The sequence below is a fragment of the Octodon degus genome, unplaced genomic scaffold, assembly GCF_000260255.1.
Source record: "Octodon degus isolate 3935 unplaced genomic scaffold, OctDeg1.0 scaffold00037, whole genome shotgun sequence".
Classification (NCBI taxonomy): Eukaryota; Metazoa; Chordata; class Mammalia; order Rodentia; family Octodontidae; genus Octodon; species Octodon degus.
In genome coordinates, this window is record NW_004524613.1 from 3,474,383 (window position 1) to 3,495,469 (window position 21,087).

Sequence of the window (21,087 nt, forward strand, 5' to 3'; positions counted from 1 at the left end):
CATGCCAGGCAGGCGCTCTACCCCTGAGTATGTCCCAGCTCTAATATTCTTAAATTGATCCATTTTAAAGTGAATGCATATTTAACATAACTAAGTTAAAAATAATTTAAGTAGATCCTGAAAATCTGTGCTACTTGCTAGAACAGAAAGAAATAAGAAAAGGAAAAAAAAAAAAAAAAGGTAGATCCAATAACTTTGAGAAAAGAGCACATCAGGATCCCTGGGGTTGGCTGCTGCTCCAGCATGGAAGCTGCGGTGGGGGCGGTGGTGACCGTGCGTCTGTGTGTCCACACTGTGCATTTGTGTCGTTGTCTGCGTCTCTGTGGCAGGGTCTGGATGCAGGGTCTGGGTGTGAGTGAGTGTGTCTGTGGTGTGGCCATAGGCCTGGGCAGGGGACCAGGGTTCCCCAAGGCCCATGAGGCCCTGGCCTTTGGACTCCATCCCAGCCTGGCACAGGCCCATGACACAACGAGGAGGTCCGGATGCCAGAGCTGCTCCTTATCGCTGTCTTTTGGCCCTAATTCCATCACCTGTCATCTCTCTAGCTAGGGGACAGTGGCAGCCTTGAGGCAGGTCTGAGAGGTACAGATGCCTGGGTAATCTGTGGGTGGCGACATCTGACCCCAGGCCCCAGGGAGACACCCTGCTGCCCCCACCTTGGCCCCACACTTCCGCCCTGTGTGTCTAATGGCAGCCTCATAGCCACCCAGGCCATTCTGCCACCTTCTACAGCTGTGTACAGGTGGGGAAATCAAGGCTCGGGGTGGGAAGGCCTGGGTTCTCACCAGACCCTGGACACAGTGCAGCTTAGACAAACTACAGACCCTCTCTGGATCTGTTTCCCCACCCTGACCTCCAACATTGTCTGGGTGGCCCGTTATTCAAGATTCTCCCTGGACAGGAAGTAGGGGCTAGGGAGCCCTCTTCCTGTGTCCCCACTCCTTGTCCTGCTGGGTGCTGCTCACTTTGCAGGACTCCTCAATCCTAGATAATGAAGAGGAGCTGCCCACGAGTATCAGATGCGGGTGGAGCTGGGCTTGAGTCCCACCTGCCCAGGGCCACAGCCTGCTGCCAACGCATTGTCATCCTTTAAGGGCATGGGGCAAGCCAGGAGCAGTCAGGTCCACAGCTGTCAGCCTCTGAGGACCTCCCACGCTGCCCACATGATACTCCCCACACCTGAGTCCACAAGCCACATCTGCCCTGCCCTTCTACCTCCTGCCCGGACTCCACTCAGCACCCCAGGAAGGCCTCGTGAGGCATTGCCATCATCTAAAGCTCCCTAGCACCTTTCCCTTGATACCCAGGATACTTGTCCACACAGTGGGACCAAGTGAGGGTGGCACCTTCAATGTTAGCCCATTTTGTAGATAAGGAAACTGTGGCTCTAGGAGCTAAGTTACTTGATACTTGATAGTGAGTGATGGGGTAGAATTTGAAGCCAATTTATGACATCAGAATTCAATAAGGGCAATGTTTCTGTCCTCTGCTCTATCCCTTCCTGGCTCTTGTCACCATCACCACATTCACTGCCATAGCCGCGCATCATGTAGCCCTGGAGGCTGGGAAATGTGCTTATCCTGGTCCCTGCACCGACTTATGGAGTCAGGGTTGCCACAGTGGGGGCCCAGGATCATGGATTTGAATGAGGTTCTTCCCTCGCACACATCCGATTCTGATTGGGCTTTGATGTGTGGGGTGGTGGGGGTACCTGGAGAGTGGGAGGGGCTGGAGTCCCCTGGGGGTGGGGTCTGGCGGGAACTTGGAAGCTTGCTAGTGTTTTCCTCCCTTCAGAGGCTGAGTCAGGCGGCAGCCAGGCTGTGGGCACAGAGTCACCCTCCCGAGCCCCGCCTCCTCCAGTGGAAGCAGGACGTAACCTCAGTACCAATGGCCCCGGGTTTGCTGTTGCAGTCACATATCCCGTGTCACACAGTCAGTGCTCAATAAATGCTAGGTGTCAGACTTAGGAGTGTGGGTGGCCCCTGGCCATGGAGAGGTGGCTGTGACTCATGGATCTGAGTGGGAATGTGCGGTGGCTTCGTATGGCTGTTCGGGAGCACTGTGGTGGTCACTATTATAGCTCAGCGAGCGCAAGACACTGTGATCCTGTGATCCTGCTCTCAGTTGTTCCCCCAAGAGAAATGGAAAGTCAAGACACAAAGCCCCAAAGACTCGGTGAGGAACTCCCACAGCAGGGTCAGTCAGTAGCCACATCTAGGAGGCCACAGTCTTTGGACAGGGAAGGCACAGGGTGGGTGTCACAGGACCATGTGGGTGAATGGCATGGACGCCATGTCATGTACTGCTGGCACCTGGCATCCAGGGACCCCTGGACTGTGCTGGGATGGGGTGACTCAGAGGGCACACATGGAGACCTCTGGAGGCCTCTGTCAACTTCATGGTGGGGCACACACGAGCATGCTGGGCTTGTCACAGCTCTGAGAGAGGAAACTTCAAAGAAACTGGGGGCACAGAGGTGGCACTTCATCTGCTCTGGAGGAGTCTCCCGGACAGCCGCCTGCTGAGGAATGGCAAATGGAGCCGCATCCTAGGAGTCTACATGGTCACGGGGGTGGCCCCATAACCCCGCTAGCCTCACTGTGGTTCTGGCAGCAGATACCTCAGGCTGCCCGGCCCCGGCAGCCCCAGCTGCTGCGCTGAGTGTGGCTCCTGCGCTGCCCTGCCCTCTGGGGATTTGTTCCCTTAGAACCACGAACCCCCTTATGGCCTCATGTGGTGACTGCCTGAAATGTGGCAAGCTCCAGTTTTAGAACGCTGTGAGTGGATTTGAGAAAGTCAGTATACGTTATCTGAGAGAAAGAAAGCAGAATAGCCCCCATAACTTTGTGATGAATATGTGTTAGATGATAATATTCTGGATATATTAGTTAAGGAAAACTATTTTAGTGAGGTTAATTTTACTGGCTTTTAATTTTTTTTTTTTTTTTTTTTAACTGTGGCGTCTGGAAAACTTTGACCAGCTTTGCATGAGCAAAGTCAGTCCTCCAGGCAGGTGCTGTCACTTGCTTCCTGTGATGTCCCCAGCATCTGGCATTCTATGCTCCACAGATGCCTGCTGTAGAATAAGTAATGAAGGAAGGAAGGAATTTCTCTCTACTGTCATCTGAATCAGCCTCTGAAAGGGGGCAAAGCACCTGCTCTGGGTTGCTGGGAACAGTGCGCTGTGGGAAGTGGAAGTAGAGTTTGTGGCCTCATCCATGAGCCCCCAGAGTCCCTTTCTCTGGCCCACGGCCAGCTCCCCACCAGGTCCCTGTGGCAGAGGCTCAGAGGCCCAGCAACCTCAAGCTGCTTCCTCTCCCTCCTGGGCCTCAGGGAGGAGGTGGGGAAGGCAGTGTGGATTCTGTGCCCTGGGATAGCTTTGCAAACCTGGAGTGAGCCCAACAGGGGCCAGGACAGGAGTGACAGGGTCCCACCCCATTGAACTCTGGGGAGCTGGCAGTGTCTGCAGCCCCTACACCCTGGATTCCACCCCAGAGAGCCCACCCCAGCCTCCTCCCTCTCCCCCAGAAGGAAGGCTTAGTTCAGCCCTTGGGGAAAACCGCAATTTGCTTGTGACATGACACATTGACGTGTTCCTGGCGGCTGTGCCCCCTTTGTGTCCCCAGAGCTGCTGTGTGCATATAAGGGCCTGGCCTGGCCTCAGGATGGTGGAGGAACCGACCGGAGGCCGAGCCCCCACCCACCCCTGTGGAGCAGCAGTAACAGCGGGTAAGGCTGCCCAAGGCAGCCCCTGGACTGTCCTGACTCCAGCATCTGGCCAGCTGGCCTCCTGCCATGCCATCTCAGTAGTGGGCACAGGGACAATTCATCTAGGAGGGGCAGGGTTACCCGGAGGGTGGCCAAGGATGGGGGCACTGGTTCTAGGGAGCCCCATTTCCCTCTAAAGCCATGGCACCATACTGGCTTCCCACTTTCCATGAGAAATTTCAGAGGTGACACAGGTGAGACTTAGGGAAGCCAACTGGACCAAGCGAGATTGCTGCTGGGACAGATAGTGTCACAGGGCACCTTTGCATCAAGTGGAGAAAGTGCTGCATGGTTGGGCTGCCCCAGAACCAGGGCACAGGCTGTGGGGTTTCAGCCCTTCTCTTCAGCATGCAGCCAGGGGACAGGGGCTCCCCCACACAGTCCCAGGCCCTCAGGGAGCTTGCAGCGATAGCAAGCAAGGACCGAGGAGGCTGTCACATGCTGCATTAATGCATCGTGAGAGCAATTTAAAATACGTATTCTGGGAGCTGTTCAGGTTTGGCTGGCTTCTCTAGACAAGGAAAAGGGGAGAGGGAAAGAAAAGGGTCAGTCACCAGTGACTGCAGTGAAGATTTTTCTCTTCAGAAGGAACATGTGCAAAGGCCCTGAGGCATGCCTAAGGCCAAGGTGCTCCAAGAGGCTGGTGGGGACTTGGCGGGTAATGACAAGAGTTTCAGCAGGGGTGACATCAGGGGACAGGTGGGCACATTACAGGGTAGGTGGACGGGGACATCTATAAAGAAAAACCGTTCCGTGAGACTAATGATTAGCCTTGCTCCCATCCCCCACCCCATCTCCCCATCAGCACTTGGCATGGAGGTGGGGCAGACAGGAGAGGCGGGGCACGTTAAGGCTAGGTGTTTTGGGTCTCCAGCCAGCCACTCCTTTGGAAATGGCCTCATGAGCAGGCAGGAACCAGTCCAGAACCCCAACCTTCATCCTGCCATCGTCGTGTGGCTCCAGTGCAGCTTTTACTCCATACCCCTGACAGGCTCACCAAGGCACACAGAGATTGAGATCGGCAAGGCTCAGGCTGTAATTCCGGCCTTAACCCTGATTAGCTCTGGGGCCTCGTGAAGGCCTCTCCAATCTTTTGGCCTCAGTTTTCCGATCTGTGAAATGGGATCCAGTGAGGGAAAGGCTTAGAAAAGATTTGAGAGCCTCAGAGCATGTTGGAGGCTGCTGTGTGCTTGGCTGGAGAGGCCTTTTCTGGGAGTGAACCTGAATTTGGGCTTCGCCAGGTAAACAAGAGGGAAGCAGGCACAGAAAGGCTTGGGCAGGAGGCCTGTCTGAGTCCCTGCCCCCACTCCTTCCAGGTGTGTGGCCAATGATGCTGGGCCCGTGGTCCTTGCTTTTGCTCTGGGGCCTGGCTTCCCCGTGTGAGGGGCTGCTTGAGACCGTGGGAACACTCGCTCGGCTTGACAAGGATGAACTCAGTAAAGGTGAGGCCAGGTAGGCGGTGTCTGCTCCGAGGGACAGAAGAGCCCACCATGTTCCTGGGGTTCTGGGAGCAGTGATGGGAGCCTGGGGCTGGTGCTGGCTGAGTGCAGAGGGCACTTGCTGCCCTTCCTGCTGCGCAGGACAGGGCCATCTGGCTGAGGCTGCATGGGGGTGCTGGGGCTTGGGAGTTCACAGGAGGTTGAGAAGCCACATGGAGGAGGCCTGCTGAGCCCTGCTCTGCCCCGCGGGCTCTGGGTGTAGCCTTTTATTTGGTGCTGGCTGCTCCAAGGCCCTGTGGCCCTCACTACAGTCTCAGTTGAGGAGTAGAGTGGGCTGTGAGCATGAAGGCTTCAGGGAGGCCACCCCTGGTGTCCTGGGGAAAGGAGGGGTCCTCTCCACCCTGATCACACCTCTGAGGCCCCCTCCTCTTTTGTTTTGTCTTCCCGTTTTGGTGTCCCAGCCAGCCAAGGATCCAAAGCCCAAGTTTTACTTTTGGTTCCAAGACTGATTTACTGTGTGACTTTGGGCAAGTTTCTGCCCCTCTCGGGGCCTTAGTCTATCCACCTGCAAAATGAAGGGATGCCGACAGGATTCACTCGTTCATACCACCCAGGCACTGGGTACCTCCTGTGTGCCAGACAGGTTATGACCCTATAGTGGAAGCAGGAGGTGGTCATGGTTTCTGATATTTGACTGTAACCTGTGGGTCATTTCCAAAAAAAGGAGACTTCCTGGGCCAGCACACAGCTCAGAGCACTCACCTAATATGCGCAGGGGCCTGACCTGAATCCCTAGTGCTTGAAACTTCCTTAGAGCTCAGTGGAAAGGGGCAGCTGCCAGGGCCCTGCAACTGGGTAGGAGTTTCCAGTACCTTCCTACTCTCACCCTCTGCAGCCATCCAGAACTCGCTGGTTGGGGGGCCGATCCTGCAGAACGTGCTGGGCACAGTGACATCATTAAACCAGGGTCTGCTGGGCTCCAAGGGGCTGCTCGGAGGAGGTGGCCTTCTGGGCACTGGAGGGGTCTTTGGTATCATGGAGGAGCTCTCTGGGTGAGTCCCTGCAGGGCCCTGAGTGGGATGCCGCTACTGCTGCCCCACCAGCTGGCCCTCTGATCCCCAGCCCCCACCATATCACTCTCCTGCACCCCATGCATTTTCCCATCTCATGTCTGTTCCCCCAGGTAGGTTATAAACCCCAGGATTTTTATCTTCATTGTCCATTGCAGTGTTCTCATACCAAGAATAGGCTATAATATATAATAGGTGCCCCAAATAATTTTTTAATGAATGAAAGAAACCACATAACAACCTATAATTGTACCTAACGATCTCCCACCCCAGGTTTCCATGTATCTGACACCAGCCTAAACATTGCCAGTGTATTGTCCCGCTGAAGCCAGGGTGGGATAGTTACTCCTGTACTTAGCTGCTGAGCAAATTAAAGCCAGGGTGGTGTCCCATCCAGGCCCATGCAGCTGGGCTGGGAGCAGATCCTGGTCCGTGATGAAGCATGGACTACATGGCCTGGCTGAAGCTGGTGGTGAGTCAGAGGAAGGTCAAAGGCCAGGCCCAGCTAGGCTCTGTGCTACACACCTGTCATCCTAGCACTTGCAGTGGAGTGGGGCAGTTTACACCCAGCCTGGGCAACAAGCAATTTAGGAGGACTGTCTCAAAAAAAAAAAGGTTGGGGAACATAGCTCAGTGGAAAGGGCTGGTTTCAGTCTCCAGTACTTGAAGGAAAAAAAAGAAAGAAGAAAAGAAGGAAAAACAGGCTATCGGGGAATGGTAGGTAGAAATGGGGTGCTGGAGAAGAAAAAGGAGAATGTGTGTCTACCTCTCAAAACAGTACACATGTGTGGAGTAGCTCTGTTGTACAAAGCCAGAAGCCGAGACAGCAGCAGTGTAACTTGCCCAGGAGCACAGTCAATCAGTGGCAGAGCTAGGACCTGAATTCTTGGGCTTTGATTGTTTGCACTCTTAGCAGCTGTGCAGGGGGATGCTGCCAAGAAAATGAGTTAATTTATGTCAAACAGACACAGTACATGCTCAACAAATGCTATTAGAATTGTTAGAGTTAGAGCCAGGTGTGGTGGTGCATGCCTATAATCCCAGCACTTGGAAGGCTGAGGCAGGAAGATTGCTGCAAGTTCAAGACTGGCCTGGGCTGCATAGTGAGTGTAAGACCAACTTGAACTGTGTGCCAAGGCTCTCTCTGTCTCTCTCTCATACAATTATTTGCATCATAGAACTCCCCCTGGTGGGTGAAGTTGGGGTCTAAGATGTCAACCTCACATTATCCTTGCCCCAAAACACTCCCAGTGTGTGGCAGAGGCTGACAATGACAACATCCCAGGTTTAGGCAGTGATAGAGGCAGAATAGAGGGCCTCTGCCTGAGGCCAGGAGCTAGGAAGGACGGTTTCCTCAAGGAGGGGTGCCCTGGCTGACAGTAGGAGATGAGGAAAGCTCAGCAGAGAGCACTGGACCGTGTGCAGCTGGCCTGAGAAGCCTTGGCTGCCCGTGTGGGGGTGCCCTGGAAGTGCAGTGGGAGCAGCCTCAAGGTCACAATCCAAACCAAAGCTGAGGCCATGGAAGGGTAGCAGCTGTGTCGCCTCCCTTGGACGCAGGTACCAGCACTGCCCCACTCCGCTGGTGAGGACACTGAGGTCCAGGGAGGGAAAGTAACGGGCCCCAGGGCCCACAGGTGTCTCACGGGTTTGAGGTGGGACAGGGAGTGTGCCCAGATGGTCCAGGTCCCGGTGGGGGTGAGAAACTGTGACAGTGAGCAGTCCCGCCTCCTCCCCATCTCAGTGTGAAGATTGAGGAGCTCACACTGCCAGAGGTGTCCCTGAAGCTGCTCCCAGGGTTCGGGGTGCAGCTGAACCTTCACACCAAGGTCGGGCTGCATGGCTCAGGGTGAGTACACCCTGAGAACCCACCCTTCTGTCCATGACCCCACACCCTGAGTTTCTTTTTACCCTACAAACACACCCTGGATCCTTCTCCCTCATCCTTCCTGGGGACCTCCACCCCGGCCCCCTGATCTCCAGGCTGGTCCACTACCCAGCTCACCAGAGGGGATGGGAAAAAGGCTCAGGGACAGGTAGGCAGGGTGGGGGCTATAGTGAGAGTCAGGTGGGGCCCACCGCTGGCAAGGCTGCTCCACCAGCCCCTCCTCAGGACCTGCGGGATAGGTGGGCGTGGCCCGGGGGGTGGGGTCTGGCAGCCCGGCCACACCCCAACTTCTCACCTTGCAGGCCCCTGGGGGGCCTCCTGCAGCTGGCTGCCGAGGTGAACGTGTCGTCGCGGGTGGGGCTGGGCATGAGCTCACGAGGGACGCCCACCCTGGTCCTCAAGCGCTGCAGCACGCTGCTGGGCCACATCAGCCTCCTTTCGGGGTGAGTCTGTGTCATTGCTGCTCTGGACTGGCTGGGCCTCGGCAAGGCGGAGCCTGACCTCCCTTCAGTCTCTGTCCTGAGGCAGACCAGACTCCGGGGTGTACGCAGAGCTGGCCTGGAGCCCCACCCATCTGCTGAAATCTCAGCTCTTAGCACTTCAGGGCCCTGTCTCTGTGACCCCAGAGTGATCCTCTCCCTTCCAGGTCCCCTATTTGTATAAGAAGAGGATAGACTCCCTAATTCAGAAAACACATCTGTTTTTCCCTGTGGGGCTGTGCATGACAAGGTGGCCCTTACTACCTGTGTGTTGAATGTCTCTCAGAGAGGTTGAGGGGGCTGGCTCAGGGTCACACAGCCCATGGTAGGGACGGAAATTCGCTTGTCTTGGGCTAGGACCAGGGCTTCCCCTAGCTCTCCGTGCTGGCCAGCAGCTGTGAGCAGTACTGGATCCCCAGACAGCTATATCAGCTCCTGGGAGCAGGGTGACCCTGGGGGGCTCTTGTCTCTACAGGGGGTCCTCCTAAAGGTTCTTTGGGCTCCTTAAGTTCCTGTGGCTCTGTCCTGTTCCTCTGGGATAGAGGGTTCTTGGATGGAGTGGGGTCCAGGACGGTGTCATCCGTGGTAGTGGCTCTGTGCCCCCATAGTTTCCAAACAGGTCCCAGCCCATCTACTGGGACTTCATCCTCAGGCCACTTCCTCATTCATTCATTCATTCATTCATTCATTCATTCATTCAACACATACTTATTGAGCCCTGTGCTCAGTCAGAACCATTCTAGACCCGGGTGTTGGAGAAAAGGGGACAGACACCTGTGTGCACAGGTCACAAACCAGGCTCATATCTGCCCTTACCCACAGTCTGGCCACAGCAGCTGTACAAGGCGGGCATTGCCCAGATGGGGAAATTAAAGCCCGCAGGGTTGGGGGGCGGTTTAGTCAGGGCCAGGGATCAAACCAGACCCCTGAGCCCCAGCAAGCCCTAACTGAGGGAGGAGACAGAAGCAATGCAGAGCCCCAATGCGCCCCCTGCCTGTCACCCGCTGTGCCCTGCGGGCAGCCACAGTATCCTGTTGCTCTCTGCCCAGGCTGCTGCCGGCACCGCTCTTCACAGTCGTGGAACGGACACTGTTCAAGGTGCTGCCCAACCTGGTGAGTGAGATCCGGCCCAGCTTGCCCCTCCCTGTTTGGGATAAAGCTGGCGCCTGCAGGATTAGCTTGCATGTCCCCTCTGGCCCAGGGCCATCTTATGCCCCCAGCTGTTGGGCCTCCCTGTCTGATTTGTAGCCTGAAATTATGCTCCAGAAAGTGCCCTGCTCACAAACCTGTCTCTCACCACTCTGCTATATTTTTGCCACTTGTATTATTACTGATGTTTTCCTCTCAATTAGCTTTCAATTAAAACTGGCTCTTGATTTTAAGTGGAGCCGTGTGCTCAGCAATCATGTCTAGAAAATCGCGTCTATATCCTGGAGAGGAGACTCTGCCTGACAGCTGCTCAAGGCAGCGTGTCCGCTGCTGACCTAGGCAGTCCGGATTCACCGGGGGAAGCAGACTGCACTTGGGTCGGGCTGCAGCTGTGTTCCATGGAGGGTGGGAGTAGCCACAAGTGGGCTCCACAGAGAGCAGAGGGCAGGGGGCCTCTGGAAGGTGGGGTGGAGGCCCTATTCTGGGCTTGATGCCAGTGTGGGAAAGAATCTGCCCACGGTTGGGGAGTCCCCTCCCCACTATGGACTTCACTGAGGGGCCGTGGCTGCATCTGTACCCCAGCCCCTAAATGGGGTGTCTGGGACAACCAGCGGAAGTGGGTTCTGTGCCACATAAGGAGGTTTCCAGATAAGAAAAATTTTATTGCCAAGATTTATTTTATCTTATTTCATTTTATTTTTGGTACTGGGGATCAAACTCAGGACTTTGTGCTTGCCAGGCAGGGGCTTATGCCGCTGAGCTATTTTCCCAGCTATTGCCAAGATTTAGAGGTTGAGTTCTCTTAATCTGATTTCTGGCTCTCTGAGGAATCACTCCACCCCCACTCCCCTGGGCTGGAATCTCTTTCCTGTAGCTTAGCACCCACCCCTTCCTACCCCAGCCCTGCAGTCTCTTCCTTTCATTTTTGTAAACTTGCCTGATCCTAGAGGCTCTGAAGTTGGGGCCCCCAAGGTGGCAGCAGCCCTCCATTGTCTTCCTGCAAACTGCTTTGACCAGGGACGGTGGCCTTTCTTCTTCTTAGGGCCCCATGTAGTGTGTGTGTGGGAGGGCTGGCTAGGGTCTCACTGTGATGGGCTGTGGAACTCAGATTCTGCACTAAGCCCAAACCTCTGTCTGCTCCCTGCCGTCACAGCCCAGGTTGAGAGAACTTGGTGGTAGTTTGCACATGGCAGTTTGGATCCTGGCCCAGCTCTCAGGGTGCAGGGGAGGGGATGCCCCACACCGTAGAGTCTTGGTTCTAAGCCTCCGATGACCACCCAGGGTCACAGGAGGGGTCTGCCATTTCCGAGGTCACTGCAGCAGCACCACATCCTTGGGGGGGGGGTCTTGCCTCACCTGGCCTCTGAAATCCATCTCCCTGTTCCCCAGCAACCTTTGGGGTCTTCTGCTGAGGCTCGTGTAACAGAGGAAAGTGGGCTTCAGGGCTCCCTCAGCCCATCCATGTCCCCCCCATCTCCACATCCTGCTTTGCCCTGTCCTTAGCACCACAGAGCAGCCCATTTAGAGGACACACAGCTCCCCCTGTACTGAGTAGGGCTCACCCTTGAGTTTCCTGTCACATCTGTCTCCTCCCTACAGCTGTGCCCCATGGTGGACAGTGTGCTGGGCGTGATGAATGAGCTCCTGGGGGCCACACTCAGTAAGTCGGGGCACACCCCCCTCTTGGCACCTTCTCCTGGTGCCCCAGTGGGGTGGGGCAGGGTGGGTCCTGATGGTGCCTGGGAGGCTGCGCTGAGGCCCTGGGGAGGTTCTGGGCTGAGGTCTCCACAGAGGCTGTTGCCAAGTGGCGTTCACTGAATGCTGCGGCCAGAACAGGACAAAAGCATTATTTCCTGCTCAGGTGAGGAGACAGAGGCCCTGAGAGCTTGAGTAAGCTCCTCCCCCAGCCCCTGCCCAGGAGCCCACCTCTCTGCACCTCCTGGAGAAATGGTGCCCTTAGTTCACAAAAGGGCTTTGGAAAGAGCACCAAGGCACAACCAGGGGCAGGGCAGAGCCTGGGAGTCTGGTGTCCCCATTGGAGGTGCTGGGTTAGATAGAGACTGTGGGTGGCCATGGTTGGGGGGCACCAGCTCTGGAAAACAGAGGTCTTGCTTTGCATCTCTGGGACAGAGTGGCCTGGTGACTTCCTCTGCCTGGGTCGCAGTGTCCTCCCCTGCACAGGGAGGGCAACGGCAGCAGCAAGTGAAGATGGAGTCCAGTGCTAGGCATGCAGCAGGCTGCAGTGACGCAGGCGGGGCTGCTACTCTTGGGAACTGGCTCGCGGCATCTTTCTGCCCCCATTCCCATGCAGGCCTCGTGCCCATTGGCTCTCTGGGGTACGTGGAGTTCACTGTGGCCACCTTGCCTCTCATCTCCAACCAGTACATAGAGCTGGATATCAATGTGAGTGCCCGCCGAGGGGGCCGCCCTTCCACAGGGTGCAGTGTGGGTGTCCAGGAAGGCGAAGGTGGGGTCTCGCCATCTAGTGAGCAGCCCGCGATGCCCTGTGCCCCATCTTCTGCCTCTGCAGTCCATCGTGAAGAGTGCAGCCGGTGACCTCATTGATTTCCCCAAGCCCCGTGTCCCGGTCAAGGTGCCCCCCAAGCAGGACCACACATCCCAGGTGACTGTGCCACTGTATCTCTTCAACACTGTGTTTGGGGTCCTGCAGACCAGCGGTGCCTTGGACATGGACATCACCCCTGAGCTGGTGAGTGGCATGGGGAGAGGGCGCTGTGGCCTGCACAGAGGGCACTCCTGCCCCTTTGTGGCTGGGAAGTGCCAGTGCCAGTCTGTCACACTGATACAATCAGCTCCACTGGGCCCTCTGCCACATGCCAGGAGAGAGCTGGGCAAATCTGTTGTGCCAACACCACTGCTGCCTGTCCCAGCACTTGGGGAGAACATCACAAATCCTTAGTGGCCCTGTGGTTAGTTAAACCTGAGTGAAGCCTCTGAATCCTTCTCAACTCAGTCACCCAGAAATTGCTTCCAAGATTCCCCTGAGCAGAGCTGGCAAGGGAATGAAGCCAACTTCCCATCTTTGCACCAGAGGAGGCCTTGAGTCTGAGCTTGCTTTTACACTAACGTGTGAATGGCTGACGTCCCCTCTACTTTCTCAAGGGCTTGCCAGGTTGGGGGGGCTACACACCTGTGATGCCAGCACTCAGGAGGCTGAGGCAAGAGGATTGAGAGCTCCAGGTCGGCCTGGGCAACTTGGCAGCTTGGGAAGACCTTGTCTGAAAATAAAAAAATAGAAAAGGGCCAAAGATGTAGCTCAGCGTGAAGGCCCTGGGTCAAGTCCTTGGGAATATGGGAGATGAGATCAGATTTGTGGGTTTGCAGCATGGGGGTCTGGGATTGGCAAGCCAGAGAAGGGCAGACAGCACTGCTGTGTGTGCTGAGGGGGCACCTGTCCTGTTTCTGTGTTCACAAAGCCCCTCTCCCATTTGATCCTGGGTTTAGGTTCCTGGCAACATTCTGCTGACCACCACAAGCCTGGCAACCTTGGTGCCAGAGGTGAGTGCTTTGGCACTGCCGCTCTTGCCCTGTGAGCCTGGATGGACTCCAGCTTCTTTCTCAGTTCAGCTCTCCAGGCCCCTGTAATGGATGTTGAGACCAAATTCACACTAAAGTGTGAAAGGTACTATGTCCTGGCCTGACGGTGAGTTTGCTTAGAAAGGAGAAGACAGAGTTTGACCTCTCTGGAAGTCATTTGGCCCGAAGCCATCTGCTCCAGCTGCACAGTAACAGGAGATCCTCTCCACACTGGGAGTCCCTCCCTCCAGCTGCCTTAGCTCCTCATGATTGTAGCTGCCCCTGTCCAAGAGCTGACTTGGACACTGGCTTTGGATAAGGGAGGACAAGGTAGAGTGTCAGAAGGTGGGACAACTGGCTATAGTGTGAGATCCCGGGGCCCAGCCTCTGCTTTCCTATTCATTCAACTGACCATAGGCCGGCCACTCTCCAGCTATGAGAACCTGAATTTATACTGAAGTGGAAATGACTACTATAAGGTCTGTAGGTAGCAGCAGGTTCTGACAGGTGGGGAAGAGGCCCAGAGAACTCGGGCATTCACTGAGCAGGTGGCAGCTGAGTTTGGGGGTGAAAGCTCTGTGAGTCCTTGATGGTTGGTTCAAAGCATTCTCGAGGTGCAAGGTTAGGGCTTCCACTTTTCAGAGCCCCTTGGCTAAGATGTGGAAGAGTCTCAGGGAAGAGTGAGACTGCAGTCAGACACTTGGAAGACCTTCCTGAGGGTTGGAGTTGTAAGGTGGAGAGGGACTCGGGGCAGGAGATGTGGCTGGCAGAGGGACAGTGGAGGCAGCTGGCTGGGCTGGTTACTCCAGAGCGGGGAGGTAGCACCTGTCCTTGGAGCCTGACTGACACCTTTGTTAGCCTAGAGCCAACTGAGTGGAACCCACAGGGCCCGCTCACATGGCCCCAGCGGAAGTCTGCTTGGCTTCAGGTTCTGTGGCCCCATTAGGTGGAATCTAGTCATCCCCAGTCTTGATGAATTTGTTGCCTGGTGTCTGGGCTTGGGGTGCATGTCCCCAGATGCTGTCATGCGAGTGTGCTGAGGCCATGCCTCTATCTTCGGAGCTTCTGAGGCTCTATGATTTTCATCGCTTCTACAAGGCAATGGTCTTATGAGACTTAGAACTTCCTGATTGTGTGAGTTGTTTAGCCAGTCAACAAACACCCAGTGGGTAGTTGGCACACACCAAGCCCTGTGCTGGCTCAGAGGTGCCTGCCCCTGAAAGTACAGAAGGTGCAAACACGATAAGTGGGTGCAAGGCCCCTGAGCGCAGGGGCTGCTGTCCTGGAGGAGGTGGTAGCTAGCACACCAGTAAGTAGGTAGACTGTGAGCACATCTGTGTTGGGAGAGCAGGGGATGGAGCAGTGGGGTGCACTGGGGTGCAGGCGCTTCCACACTGTGCTCTGCAAAGCCTCGCTGTGGTGCTGCTCCAGCAGAAGCCAAGAGTGAAGGAGGGAAGCAGCAGCCACCTGGGGGAAGCGTCGGCAAGCAGAGGGGCCAGCAGGCACAAAGGCCCTGAGGTGGGGAGAGGGAGCATGAGGGCACCACTGGTAGATGGGCAGGAGGTGGGCTGCACCGCACAGGGCCTGTGCACCTGGGGAGACATTGCTTCTGTGTGAGACGGGCAGTCTGATTTGGTGGCTCTACCTTTCGGTGGCTCAGTGTCAGCCTTCTGGGGTGGAAGCCAGGCCTGTCTGGGTCAGGCTGTAATCTAAGTGCTTAGTGCAGTGCCTGACACCCACTAGATGCTCCAGAAAGTGTTTGTTGACTGACTGACTGATGAATACTGGGGCAGTGAAGCTGCCCCTGAATGCCCTGCTCTGCTCTGGTCTCTCCCCAGGCCCTGGGAAACTTGCCCCCAGGCCAGCATCTCTTACTCTCACTGAGGGTGAAGGAACTACCTACCATCACACTGCAGAACAAGAAGGCCACGGTCTCCATCCCAGCCACCATCCACGTGCTGGCTCCTGCCCCTCAGGGGACCCCTGTAGCCCTCTTCCAGATGAATGAGGTGAGTGGCCAGGATTGGGTTCTGGGTGGTGCCTGGGGATAACCTGCCCCTGATTTTTGGGTGGATCCCATGCAGCACAGCCCAGAGACCCCCTGCCTCTGCCAAGCTGAGCCCGAGCACCCACTCAGCTCCTGCCTATTCTTTGGTGCGCCTCTGATGGGGCCAGGACTGTCGGGTCACTCTGCTTCCTGTGGGCTCAAGAGTGGGCCCAGGCCTCTCTGCACAGCTGCCCCAGCAGCCCTCCCTCCAGCTACCAATAGGGGTGGGCCTCCTCCTCCAGTCTGCTCCCCACAACGCATCCTTGCTAGCTGTGCCCAGGATGCATCTGACCCAAGGGTCCCTTTGCTCCCTCTCTGGCTGGCTTCTGCCTCTTCCCGGGTCCCAGCCCTTGTGCCCTGAGCCTAGGCTCTTGGCCGCTGTGTCTCATAGCTCCGTCCCTGTGCACCATCCCTGAGCCTTGATCCTGTGTTCCCTGAGCTCGGCCATAGTGCCCCCCCACATTTGTAGAAGGGCTCCTTATGCTCTGGAGCCCAGTGTGACCGTGACACAGTAGTGCCCCAGGAGAGCTGGTGGAGGGCACAGAGGGCAGAGTCTCCATCACTACAGAGGCCTGGGTGACGGCTACTCGCTGCCCCCTCCAGGTGCTGACCCTAAACGCCCAGCTGGCTCCCTCGGCCACCAAGCTGCACCTCTCCCTGTCTCTGGAACGGTAATGTGGGCTCCTGAGAACAGAATTAGGGCCCCCCCAAAGCAGGTGTTACCTGCTGCTGGCAGAGCATGGCAACACCAGGACTTCACCAGCATCTTCCTGTTCGTTTGACCCCTCCAGGGAGGGACAATGTGGGCCACTGCGGCTGGAGCTTCCCCTACCACTGGGTCCCGCCCACAGCATGTGGGGGGGGGGGGACAAGCACGGCTCCCCTGGAGTGCTGCCAGATGTTCGCTTTTCATATGGACTTGGAATTTCTCCCAAGTCCCAGCCCAGTGCTAACCAGGCCATGTGATAATCATGATAGCCAAGATGCTGCTGCCAATGACGCCCCTTCCTTATGCATGCACCACACTTTATAGTTTGCAAATGCAGCGCAGCCCAGTCTGTGATTTAGGCCCCCTCTTCAGGCCCAGGCCTCTGCCAGAAAGGCCTGCCTCTACCTGTCCCAGTTGCAGGGGCTTTCCCAGGAGACTCTGAGACCTGCCTGTCTGAGCCCCAGGCACCCAGTGCTCACCTGACCCACTTTCAGGTTCCCTTCCACTGCTACAGCTCTGCAGGATATGGGTCCATTGACACTAGAGAACCTTGAGGGGGGCTGTGTTGCCTGGGCTCACTACGGCGCCCCTGGTGGCAGTTCATGCCCTAGACTTTGAAGGTCTAAGAATGTGAATCCAGGCTTTGGTCCCAAACCTGCCCTTGGGCCAGGATTGGTTGCTGGGTTACTCCTTTAGTGCATGCCTGCTGTATGTAGGTCACCCTGTGTCAAATACTCAGAGAGAGGGCCAAACAGCTGGGCCCAGACCAAGGCTCCGAGGCCATGAAGCCAGAGGTGGTCATGATTCTCAGGAGGAGGTTAGAGCCCTCCTGGTCTACTTTATAGGTAGGAAAACAGTCTCAGGTCCTGCTGGTGGAGGCAGAACCGAGCTGGCATCCCTGTGCCCCTGTCCTGCAGAGCGGCAGTTGGGTGAGCAGGACAGCTCTCAGCAGGGGCACGGTGGAGGCCAGGCCCCTCACGCTTTGTTTTCTCTGTCAGGCTCAGGGGCAAGCTGGACTCCTCCTCTGCCTACACTTTTGACGTAAGTTTCTGGTGGGGGAGGAGCTTGTCCTTGGGAGGGTCTTTAGGTGGGGCAGGAAAGGAGCAGGGACAGGTCCTGGGCCATGGCTGAGCCTGCCTTGTCCAGGCTCTGCCCCAGTAAGCCACAGCGGGCAAGCATCAGGGCAGGTGTGTGTGTGTGTGTGTGTGTGTGTGTAATGCACGTATGCATGTATGTGTAACAGCCATCACCTCAGGAAAGTGAGAATCATGATCTTCCGACAACTGGGGTTCTCACAAGGCTGTGATCATCTAGAACCCCACAAAGTCCCTGAACTTCATACAAGAAATAAAGTTCTATACCTCGGAAAGTTCTAACATTCCAGAGCCCTTCAGAGCCCTGAGGTTCCTGCTTCACAGAGGCTGAGGATCTAGAGGCGTTTCATGGATACAGGTTCTAGAACAGTGGTGGTGAACCTAGGACATTCACACTATTGTGTTTTTCTTTTAAGACAAAAAAGTTAATGTTTAAAAACAAACAAATAAACAAGAGGACCGATGAGATAGCTCAGTGGACTAAGCGCTTGCTTAGATAAGTGCAGGGGCCAGGGTTTGATCCCTGGCACCACATGCTGTGCCAGACCCACCCCTGGGGACACTGAGCTGGCAATGGAGTCTGGGCGTGGTGGTGCACACCTGTAATCACAGCACTAGAGAGGCAGAAAACAGGAGGAACACTACAAGTTTGAGCTGCATAGTAAGACCCTGGAGACACACACACACACACACACACACACACACACACACACACACACCCAAAAAAAGAAAAAACCTAAAGAAATGTTAATGTAGAGTTGTATTTTTCTAAATGAAAACCTTAGTATTCAGGTTTAATTGCAGTGTTGGCACTTTACAATAAATGAGTAGGTTTTGGTTTGCACTTGTTATCTAAAAGTTTCACCATCATTATTCTAGAACATTCTAAGGATCTCTATGCTGACAGAAACCTAGGGTCAAAGCTCAGTGTTCTGGAGCTGAGCATGCTTCCTTCCTTCTCAGACACTGCCCTCCTTTTCCTGTCCCACAGATCTTAGGAGGTGCCTTTCCTGAACTCCTGGGCCGGGTGTGAAGCCAGCCTAGATCAGAGAGCCATTGAGGGTTCCTGGTGGGCAGTTCAAACTCATGGGCCCTGTGCTTGTCAAGGACTGTGTCTTTGAGTTTGGGGGAGGCTCACCTGTGTCTCTGGACTCCTTCCCTAGAAAAAGTGGTGCTGTTGCTGTGGGCCAACCCTCCCCTCTGTGGGCTGTGTTACAGGTATCCCATTTGGAAGAGTGGCTCCGCAGTGTGCTCCGGGCTGCCTATGTGTCCAAGCTCAATGGTATGGTGGCTTCGCTCTCTTCTTGAACACAGGAGGTGTCTGGACTTGGGATTGTCTAGCCTGTTGCCTCTTTCCACTGCTCTGATAGGGACACTGAGTCTAAAGAAGGGCTTAGAACTTTCTAAAGGTTTCGTTTGTAAGAGGCAGGAATGGAGGCACCAGTGTTTCCATCCAAACACCCTTGATTAGCATTTACATCACATCAGGAATTGAGGCCCAAGAACTGATCTGACCTTAAGGACCCATAGACCAGTGGAAAATGTCCTGTGAACATACGATTAGGATATAGAAGACTCAGAGTGTGCAAGGGATTGAGGGAGCCCTAGGAGGATTGAGGGGAGCCACTGGTGCAGTACAGAAAGGGGACTTTTTTGTTTGGCTATAGTAAAATGAATAGGAGTTTTTGAATAGGAAGGTGAGTCCCCAAGAAGAGAAATGACTGGCTCAAAGAAAGCAGTTGAGTAGGGTCAGCAGGGTTCAAGGACCCCTGGGGTCTGACATCCCAATCCTCATATATCCTTTTTTTTTTTTTTTTATCCTTCCCTGTCACAGTTGTCCTAGAGGTTGGAATTCCCCTACCTAAGATTCTCAATGTCAATTTTTCCAATTCAGTTCTGGACATCATTGAGGTGAGATTCCCACATGGCTGTGGCCTGGGTGGGACTTGGGCTTGTGTCTGGAGAACTGTGCTTGGCCCTGTGAGGGGCTCTGCCTCAGCCTCTGGTCTGTTCCTGTACCATGTTCTAAAAGAGTCACAAATGACTCAACCCAGAAATGCCAATCACGTGACATGAACACTCCCACTCATTCCTGTCTGTGGCTGGGAAACCAAGCCAGTTGATCCCAGAATCCTTTCTGCTTGAATTCAGACACGTCTGGCCTATAGAATGGAACCTCATACTAACTCACAGAGTCACAGTTCCCCTGGCCAACAGGTAGCAAACACCTGCACTGTAGCAGGTGTGGTCAAATAGATCATGACAGCTTTTCTTGCTCACTACAAACATTACTATTCAAACCAGCCTGACTTTGAATCTTGGAGCAGCTCTGGAAGTTTGGCAAGGCAGGAAGCTCTGCACCCATTTTTCAGATGAAGACCAAGGCTGAGTAGGCCAAATTTCTAGCCCAAGTTCGCACAGGGCACTAGTGCCAGAAATGGCACTTGAATTTGACCCTCCAGCCAGCACCCTGTCCCACACTTGGTGTTATTCCATTATCATTTATCCTCTTGTCCACACTTTCATTGAGTACCTGCTGTGTTGCAGGTGTAGTGCTGACTGCAGGGTGGAGTGATGGGCCATGTGGTGACTCAAATATGGGGATGTGGCTGGGCTTGGGGCCTCGGCTCTCAAAAGCTAACTGAGGACTTCTGCTCTTTGCAGAATGCCGTTGTGCTCACCGTGGCATCCTGAGGCGCCCATGGCCACCATCACTCCCTGCCGACTACCCGAGTTCTGGCTATCTGCCCGCTCTGCCTCAGCTTCTCTCCCGGCTTCTAGCCTGTGTCGGTGACAGCATAAGTGCCTCCTGTCCCCCTGGCCCACCTTGCCCAGTGCCCTGCAGCTCTGCCCCCATTTGAGCGGGAAGTGTGGACCCACCTCAGGCCTGCCCAGAGCACTACAGGCCTCTGCGAAAGTGGCAGGCCTCAATAAACCTCCCCTCAGTCTCAGAACCTGCTGACTGGTTTGTTCCTCCCGGGGTCAGCCTCAGTCTCCAGTGTCCTCTCCAGGCCTAAGTATGAGCTTTGGGAGGTGAGGGGACTCGGGGCCAGGTCACTGCAGTGTTGAGTCCCAGACTTACCTGCGTGGCCTGGCCTCCTTCTCTTTGCCCTATCTGGCCTCTGCTTCTCTCCACTTCTCTGTTCCTCTTCCCTTCTCTTCCCTCTTTTTCTCTCTCAATGCCTGTCTTTCCCTCTATGCCTCTCTCCACCTCTGACTTTGCAACACTTCTCTGAAGGGCCATGTGAGCTGAATTTTGAAGGGTGAGTAGGAGGAAAGGAGCCAGCACCCCAAGATCAAGGCTGGGCAAGGCTCCCCAGCCCCCGAAGGGCCTGCTCTGGTCACCCTGAGAGGATTAGCAAAGTCTGGCGCCAAGGAGATCACCTGGGCTTAGCATCCAAAGGCCCCTTTGTCCGGAGCTCTAGAGAGACCTGGTGGGGATGGCAGGCAGAGCAACCAGATTTCCCAGAAGGTGATTCACCCTGAAGGTGACTTGGCCATGCAGGGGGTCAAGTGTACACATGTTTGGGGTCACCCAGGGGCTACTGAGATCAGGAGACATGCCTAGAACCATTATGGATGCCTCCACTCAGCCCCGTCCGCCTCAACCAGTCAGCTCACCAGGTCAGCAAGCAGCTGCCTTCTGTTACCCCCAGTCTAAGGGCCAGACTTAGAGCCCACACCCGGGGCTGAGTGCTAAGGCTTTGGGGTCCAGATTCTGACTTTGTCACAGCCTAGCTGCATGGTCTTGGGCACGTAATAAAAGCTCTCTGTGCCTCAGGTTCTCTAACTGCAGGCAGCAGGTAAAAACTATCTAGAAAGCAGGGCCACAACTAAGTGAGTTCCCATGTCTTCTCCACCACCTTAGACCCACCTCACCACATGGTTTTCCTCTATAAAAGTCCCTGCA

At 55.3% G+C, this 21,087-nt stretch overlaps 1 protein-coding gene across 1 annotated transcript; it reads left to right on the forward strand.

The window, feature by feature from the left end:
• The first annotated feature begins 5,092 nt into the window (after nucleotides 1-5,092).
• On the forward strand, nucleotides 5,093-19,886 carry Bpifb3 (BPI fold containing family B member 3). The gene is made up of 15 exons (XM_004630813.2): nucleotides 5,093-5,210; nucleotides 6,103-6,259; nucleotides 8,019-8,123; nucleotides 8,465-8,605; nucleotides 9,691-9,754; nucleotides 11,390-11,450; nucleotides 12,102-12,193; nucleotides 12,321-12,500; nucleotides 13,256-13,309; nucleotides 15,166-15,336; nucleotides 15,978-16,045; nucleotides 17,082-17,124; nucleotides 18,396-18,459; nucleotides 19,012-19,088; nucleotides 19,842-19,886. The coding sequence occupies exons 1-15, from the start codon at nucleotides 5,096-5,098 to the stop codon at nucleotides 19,869-19,871; spliced, it is 1,422 nt and encodes a 473-aa protein (XP_004630870.1). The 5' UTR covers nucleotides 5,093-5,095; the 3' UTR covers nucleotides 19,872-19,886.
• The last annotated feature ends 1,201 nt before the right edge of the window (nucleotides 19,887-21,087 follow it).